The sequence below is a fragment of the Crocodylus porosus genome, unplaced genomic scaffold, assembly GCF_001723895.1.
Source record: "Crocodylus porosus isolate Cpor-Errol unplaced genomic scaffold, CroPor_comp1, whole genome shotgun sequence".
Lineage (NCBI taxonomy): Eukaryota > Metazoa > Chordata > Crocodylia > Crocodylidae > Crocodylus > Crocodylus porosus.
In genome coordinates this window covers 77989956-77998111 of record NW_017728886.1, presented here as the reverse complement: position 1 = coordinate 77998111, position 8156 = coordinate 77989956, and the positions used below count along the sequence as shown (strand labels likewise).

The 8156-nt window shown below is 43.6% G+C and overlaps 1 protein-coding gene across 2 annotated transcripts in view; it reads left to right on the top strand.

Annotated features, from left to right (window-relative positions):
• Window positions 1–8156, top strand: part of LIMD1 (LIM domains containing 1) — a 54230-nt gene that overhangs the window by 29537 nt on the left and 16537 nt on the right. For both annotated transcript variants that reach the window (XM_019537233.1, XM_019537223.1), the window contains 2 exons: window positions 5608–5675; window positions 7839–7901. In XM_019537233.1, coding sequence (XP_019392778.1) covers window positions 5608–5675; window positions 7839–7901 — 131 coding nt within the window. The remainder of the gene's footprint in view (window positions 1–5607; window positions 5676–7838; window positions 7902–8156) is intronic.

Here is an 8156-nt window from a genome sequence, read left to right as displayed (position 1 = left end):
CAGTCTGCCAGCCAAATGATCCTCTTCCTCCTTGGGTGGTGATACCTCCCAACTCCAAAAGCTTTTTCTTTAAAAAAATAAATAAATCTGCCCTCTGTAATTATAGAAGATTTATAGCCTAACTCTAATCTACCTGAGCACTGTTTAGACTTAGAATTTTGCACAGAAGTGAAAAGGCTGTGACACAAAATAACTTTTTGTCTTTGAACATTGGCTTTCCATCCTGGTCTCCCTCTAGTTCTTAACCATAACCACTGATGCTAATTAATGAGAAAGTAGTTTTATTAAAAACAAAAGGGTTCATTCCAGCTCCTGTGGAAGTGAATGGCAAATTTTCCCATTGACCATCATGACAGCAGTAGCTTGTTCAAAGTGAAATTTATAAAGATGTATACTCCAAAGAAAGAAACCTGTCATTTGAGATTGATGACCAAAAGTATTACCATAATTGAATCATAGAAAATTAGGGTTGGAAGCAACATCAGGACCACATGGAAGGAGGCAGGGAACAGCCTGCCCTGATCCTGATGAATGGGGGGGGTGGAGGGCAGGGCAGGACAGGCCCACCCCAATCCATATGTGCAGCGGGAGGGATGGGGAGAGAGAGCAGCTCCACCTGATTTGGATGGGTCTGGTCCTGATCCTGCTGGATGGCCCTGGCCCACGGGGCTGGCTCTGGTTGTGCAGAGATTCCACCACTCCCCCATCACCAAATCTCCCAACTGGCAGAGATCCCCACAGGCCAGATGGCATGGCTCCATAGGCTGGATTTGTCTTGCAGGCTGTGTGTTGAGCACCCTTGGACTAGTAGATTATTCTGGATTGATATGTAATAATATGAGGATCAAAACTTTGTTTTGTAGGGAAGAACAAGAAATTCTGGAATGATAGTCTGGGCTGGGATAGTCTTGTATAGATGCGTAGGGATCAGAAGAAAGTCAGAGTGCTGGGTGCCATTTTTCAACGCAGATGTTAAGGGTGTAGTATAATGCCCTGATCCTGCCACCAAAATGACTTCTATAGGGCTTATGCTCAACAGACCTGCATACCAAGTTGACAGCCAATTATAAATCCCTTTCATTGGGTTTATCATTCTAGTAAATTAATTTATTTAAAAAAAAGGCTGACACAAAATGTTAACTATGACAGCCCCTCTGGGGCTGCTGTAATAAATCTTAACCAGTAGTGTCAAGGGGTTGAAAATACACCTGGTGCGCAGTGCCTGTAAAATACTTTTGTCACTGTTGAAGAATGACTCTGGCAGTAATCCAAGATGTGTCCCTCTGTTGGAAAGACTATAGCTAGCACACCGATCAGGGACTGCAGCCAAAATCAGGCATAACTTGCCTGTGGGTGTGTTTCTTCACTGTCCCCAACCTACCTTTTACACATTACATATGGGTGGAAGGTTGCCTTATCAGCTGTACACTTGGCTGACCTACAGCATGTGCCAACTTGTAATATTCAGGGGGTTGGGTTTTTTTTAAGTTGATTGTTTCAAGTCTGTATCAGTCGTAACATCTGATGAAGAAAGCTTTTGCTCTTTAAGTTCATGCCTCTCTCAGTCTATAAAGTGCCACTCTGGTACCTGTTTCAAGACTGATGCTTGTTGAAATCGGTTGGAGATTTGCCTGAGTGAGGATTGCAGGCTTTGCCCCATTGTTAAATTCCTCTGAAATCACCAGATGGATACTTTGGAAATCATGAGCAGTAGAACCGTCCTTTTTATAGTTGCATGCCATTTCTCCCTCATCCCACAGCAATCAAACCTTTTACTAAATTCAGAAAATTAGGCTGGACTGATCTAAATGCATGCTGGCACCAGTGTAGCTGAAAAATCTCCTGTTATTTTTGTCCAAAGTACCCCAGCGCCTATGTGGACCCCTTTATTTTGGGATTGGGGTCCTGTTTTGATTTTTGTTTAACCGAGTGAAATATCAAACAAAGTTAGTTGGAGATAGGGTATTTTTATTCTAAAGCAAGCGCCTGCATCCTGACTCACACCAAAATAAAGACAAGGTAGGAACTACAGCTCCTTTAATCATTTGGGCACTAGACTGTGTGTGTGACCAGTCATGTGATTCTTCTCTCCACATTTTGGGGGTTGTAGCTTTATTGTGTTGATGAAAGATGAGGCCTGTGCTGCTCTTACCTTATTGTTCCCTGCTTGCTTGTCAAAACCTGTCATTTGCTGGGAATGTTTTAAAAATGGTGGACTCAATAACTGCCCTTGGAGCCAGCAATGTGCCAGGAAGGAAGCAAGCAAGAACCTTCCATGCAGGGGTGCCTGACAGGTGGCATTATGCCCACATGTACAGGATGCTTCCAGGGAGCTGGAGAGCAAACACAGAGCAGCTGCTGCACCTTTACAGATGGTGTTGTGTTTGCTTCCACAAGCACTGCCCTCCCAGAGCTGGTGCAGGGCCAGGGACCTCTCTCTGCTTGGACTGCTCTGGTGGCTATGCTACCTCTCCTCCTCCCTTATGCTCTAGGACTATGGGCAGGGCTGGATTAATGCATAGGCAAGCTAGGCACATGCCTAGGGCCCTAAGTAAAGAAGGGGCCCACTAGTGCTTATTTTATGTATTGTAATTATTGAGTAAAAAAAAAGTAATATAAACATTTCTTCTTCAGCTGGGGACTCACGAGTTTGTTTGCTTAGGGGCCTCTAAAGGGTTAATTTGGCCCTGACTATGGGCAGTGGCGGCTTGGAGCAGAGGGACTCTTGTACTGGCTTGCAGGCACAGAAGCATTAATAGCAGGGGAAGGTTTGGTGTCTGAGTGGGTTGATCTTCCTCTGAAACAAAGATTTCTTACTACAGAATCATAGCAGCAGTTTGACAAAGCTGCAGAGACTGCAGGGCAGTGCAGAGAGACTTGAAAAAGCTTTGGGTACCAGAAACAGTCTATTCAGAGTAGCATTGAGCTAATTATGCATCTTAATTTATAAGATGTAAATTAGCCCATGTGGAGATGAGTGCTGCTGTGGCTGGACAGCTGTATGAATTAACTCATTTAAACCTAGCATGGGTACTTCTTCGCTACACTGCAGTCTGCATTGTACTTGGTGTTCCAGTGGTCTCAGAGTGTCCTCTGCTAGACATATTGCCACTTTCACTGGCCTTGAAGCCTGATGTAATGCATGTGTCTGGATTCCATCCTGGTCAATTTAGAGGACATTTCAGAGGCTGAATCAGCAGGTTTTGCTGTGCCAACAGTGCAAATCCATATTTGCATTCAAAAATATACTTTGTGCCTGCATACAAGTCCTGTGGGCTTCATTGTAGAGTTGAAACTAATTGACCCTCTATTTTGGGGTCAAGGCTAAGATCTCTGCTCAAGTACTGTTCCCTAACACAGTTGTTTCTCCACCCATGCCTACCAATAAAAACCTGTTATAATACAGTTTGCTCCTAACTGACACACAAGCCTGCTGCAGCGTAGCACAGTTCCACAGCCGGTCCTTAAATGCAGAAAGGTAACAAGATCAACTTGTAACACTGAGTATTACAGAGGTAGCTGCAAGAAATGCAGTTGTAATACTCTTTGCCCTTTGTGCATCAAGTTTAGATTGAGCCATAAATACTAGGGGTGACTTTCGGGCTTAGCGAAAGTTGCTGGCCCCACAGAAGTTGAAGCAAGTTTTGCTAGGAGTTCATCTTTGAACTTGGTATCCAGGTTGTAGCTGTATTAGTCTAGAGGAAAAAGCAATCAGGACTTGTGGACAGTGGTATCTTTTTTTATTAGATCTAGAAGATTTTTGCAAAAAAAGTCTTTAATTGCAAGCTTTTGGGCACAAACACCCTTTATCAGGCATCAGAGAAAAGATGGTAAAAGTTCTCCTGGGTAGAAATGAAAGTATTTTTTTGGCTGGTAGCCACGGATGCTTTCTAGCCTGTCTTACAGCGCCCTCTGGTGTGTGCAGCAACTGACAAAGATCAGACTTTTCAGGATGCATGGTACTTTTCTTCCTTTGTTAGTTTTTTTTACTGTGAGCATTATATTTGCTGAGCACTGAGAACAACATACTTTGTGCCTCACAGTTCCTAGAGGTAAGTACTGTCCAGCCCCTAGCAGCTTACACTGTATCACATCACTGTACCAATAATCTGGCAGCATGTCTTTCCTAGACACGATTTAGCACGTGTAGTACATGAGATGGGAGACTTTGTTCCTATAAATGCTCCAGATGCATGTGTGCAAATGCGCTCTGGTCAGTATGTTTTAATTGCAAATGCTGACTACTGTTCTCTGTCGGAATTTGCTGAGTTGAGGCAGGCATCTGGTTTTGTAATACTTTCTCCTCGTCTGAATGGAGGAACAGATTTGCTGTCAGATTAGACTGCAGCTGCGAAGTTTTTTATGCTTAACAGAGAAAGTGGATTGTAAAGAGACAAAATTTAACAGTTTAAAAGTAAGTAAAATGAACTGTTTGCTCTGATGAAAGAGAGGGTACTTAGAGGAAGAAGTAGCGGAGTTGGAGTGGGAGGAGGAGGTGTATTTTGCTACAGCAATACTTTTTAACTATGAGGAACTGCAACAAGCTACCAACCTATACATGTAAAATATGTAACACATCTAAACTCTACTAGATGCAGAGTGCTTTATTTGGACCTATGTGATCTTGTCTGCCTAAGGAGTCCTTGGTTTTAAAACAGTTGAAGAAGTGTGGAAGCAACAGCTGAAAGGTCTATTGGAGACTAGATGCTGGCCAATTTTGTCACTGTGGTATCTAACTCACCTCAGGTAGATCCAGATGATATGCTGGATTGCAGGAAGCTGTTCTATTTAATTTGACGAAAGGGTGATTAAGGGTTGGGGGATGTGAAAGCAAGTCTGGAGGCTTTCAAAAAGACATTTGATAGGTGCTTATTTAGGATAATTTAGGAATTGAAATCCCTCTGTGCAGTGTTGGACTAGATTAGATGACTTAGAATCAGAAGGGACTCCAAAATGCCACCTCTGGGAAAGGAGCGCTGCTGGAAAATTTGAAGAAATAAAACTTAGCACAGATTATCCTCTGCAATACCTTCCTCATTCCTTTCCTGTGTATCCCCAGCCACCACCAGTAGTGGCTTCCAGTGTGAGTCAGCAAACTACCCTTGCTGCTCTACACAGGATCCTAGAACTTCCTTTCTTGTTTGGTTTCTGAGGCCTGGCTTTAAACTGTATGCTGTGTTTTGTCTGATGGCAAGGATATTGAAACTCATTAACAAACCATATACCTTCATGGAACATGCAGTTCTCTGAATTGAAACCACTCTCATCACAACCCCGATTAGATTATGAAGAAGGCAGGCAGATGGGCACTGTATAAATTAATTACAAATTATGCATGTCATGCATCACAACTAGATTATGAAGACCATGGGATTGTCGCTAGCAGAAAAAATACAGTTAATGATATTTGGGGATTTGAATGGTTAAAAGCATTCAGCCCAGTGATATTTGTATTTTTGTGCATGTGGCAACCTCATTTCTGGAGCCGCTCCATCATGCATGGCCCTGTGCTAATATCGAACACTAAGACTCTTCATCTCTGTTACCAGTTTTTGCTAGTATTTTTCCATCTACTGATCGGTTTCTTCTCCCTATGTTTTCCCTTAGGTCGAAAACTGAGAGGAAAAGCCTTTTACTTTGTCAATGGAAAGGTATTCTGCGAAGAAGACTTCTTGGTGAGTGTGCTGCTGTCGTAGGTCTCTCCCTTCCCTCGGTTCTTGTAGGTGGTGTGGAGGAACAGCTGCATAAAGGTGATTCATGGAGCTACAGAGCTGGTATTTCAACCAGTGAAGTCTAGCAAGCAGCATTCATGAAAAGGGCTTCAGGCCACATGCTGGGGATAGGTGCTCGATAGATAGATGGCTAGATAAAGAGTGGGTGAAGTGGGTTTCCTCTTCAGTGGACTGACCTTGATCAGACATTTCTGTGAGACATGAGATGCCTCATGTGCTGTGGACAGAGTAGAAGTGCCTAAGATACTTATTAAATACCTATGTGATTTGTATAACAGCACTGAAGAGCAGCAGCATTTAGGCTTTTGGCTCTTATGCTTGATAGGCTCTGTGCTATAGAAGCAGAGCACTTGAGACCCAGTCCAGAGTCCATTTAGGTCATTGATTTCAGTGGGCTTTGGATCAGACCCTTTTGTGAAAAGACTGGGTCCAAACTTTGGGAAAAGTTTTTGATTTTTAAGCAGTGCTTGGATCCTTTGTCAAGAGGTGACTCCACACAGACACATCTGGGTACTTAAACATGTAGTAATAGACTGTAACAATGATAGACGTTCCCCACAGCCTGTTTGATTTTTCCTTGCTCTTGGGACAGGGCCAGGAGAGCTCACTGAAAAACACAAAGAAAAAAAAAGAGTATGAAAAACAAAGACCCGTCAATAAGTATATCCTGTAGACTTCCAAAGGGTTAATTTTTAAATCTCCTGAAGTGCCCCCTTATTGAGCAAAGTTACTCATCTCTATTGAGGAAAAGTGGAATTAAATGTCTTTCTTTTACTTAGGAACAATAGGTTTCATTAAGCCAAGCACTGAAAATGGGAAGTCCAATTAAAGGGGTGTAGGTCTTAAGTCCAATTAGATGCATTTGAAATACTCACTGGACCTGATTCTTCTCTATTGCACTAAGGCCCCCTCTACATATTTGTTTTATGCAATTATCTGGTAACTGGCAATTAATTTAAACTGGCTGTGTGTACAAATTAACCATAGCACCTTAAAAAGATCCAATCAGCTATAATGTTATTGCTGGAAAATGTGCAATGATTTTATAGCTGGTTTCTATCCAGCTTTATTTTGCACGCGTAGCCTGTGCTCCCACAGCTGGGAACCCCTTCAGTTGATCGGAGCTCCCATCTGTAGGGGCCCATGTTCACCCCTGAGTCCACCTGATTCTGTTCCCAGTCACAGCAGCCTGCTCACCCCACAGCTGAGAGTCCCATCAGCTGATAGGACTCCCAGCTGCAGGGGCCCCCATGCACTAGTTCAGCTGGGAGATCTTAGCTGCTGTGATCTCCCAGCTGTGGGGATGCATGGGGCACCTGAGGGGGCTCCCAGCCACAGGAGCTTGCTTCTTGCCAGTGCAGGCTCCCCCTGCAACATCAGTAAGGCATGATGGGATCTCCTACACGTCACTTGGTTATGTTACGCCCTCTGGGCTCACAAGTGCTCCTGTTACAGGAATTGATTTACCCTCTGAAGACGCACAGACATTTTGTTATTGCTATAATTGGGGCACTTATACACCTAGAAGTAGAGTCACTCATATACTTTAGTTGAGTAACTCAGAGTTAGTCTCATGGTACACTTCCATTGTTCACTAGGTCAGTGGTTCTCAACATTTTTTTGTACCAGGGCCCATTTTTAAACATTGATGGCAGTCCCAACTCAGTGCCCTTCACCAACCCACTGATTCCGACTCCCAAGTCCTAGCCCCACAGTGTGTGGAGCAGGGGGTGGGAGTGTAGGATAGGAGGGGGGCCCAAGCAGCCCCTTCCACGCTGGAAATAAGCCAGCCTGCAAGGGAAAACCAGTTTCCCATCTTTTTTCTCCTTTAGAAGATAATCCATTTTTAAAGTTTGTCCATGACCATTTCATATATTCTTGCAACCCACAGGTTGAGAAACACTGCACTAGATTAAATAGATTTCCACCCCTAGGGCCTTTGACAGAGCCTTATTCAACACTCCCTATCCACATAAAACAAACTAGAAATTTTGCTTGAGGGGAGGAGTGCTGAAGAGAACCAGGTGGATCACTCACCTTAGTGTACAATTGTTTCTCCTCTATCCGGCCTTGTAACATTTTAAACCAATTATTTTCTTCTTGCAGTATTCTGGTTTCCAGCAGTCAGCTGACAGGTGTTTCATTTGTGGCCATTTAATAATGGACATGGTAAGTGCTGCCTATATGTGGGGAGGGGAGGGGAGGAGGGGATCGGCATTGTAGAATAATGGCTCAAGGGCAAATAAAATTCATGCACCATGTTACCTGATTTAGTTTACTCATCTAGCTGGTATTTCATAGATTTCATAGATGTCGTAGACATTAGGGCTGGAAGGGACCTCGGGAGATCGAGTCCAGCCCCCTGCCCAAAGGGCAGGAAGTCAGCTGGGGTCATAGGATCCCAGCAAGATAAGCATCCAATTT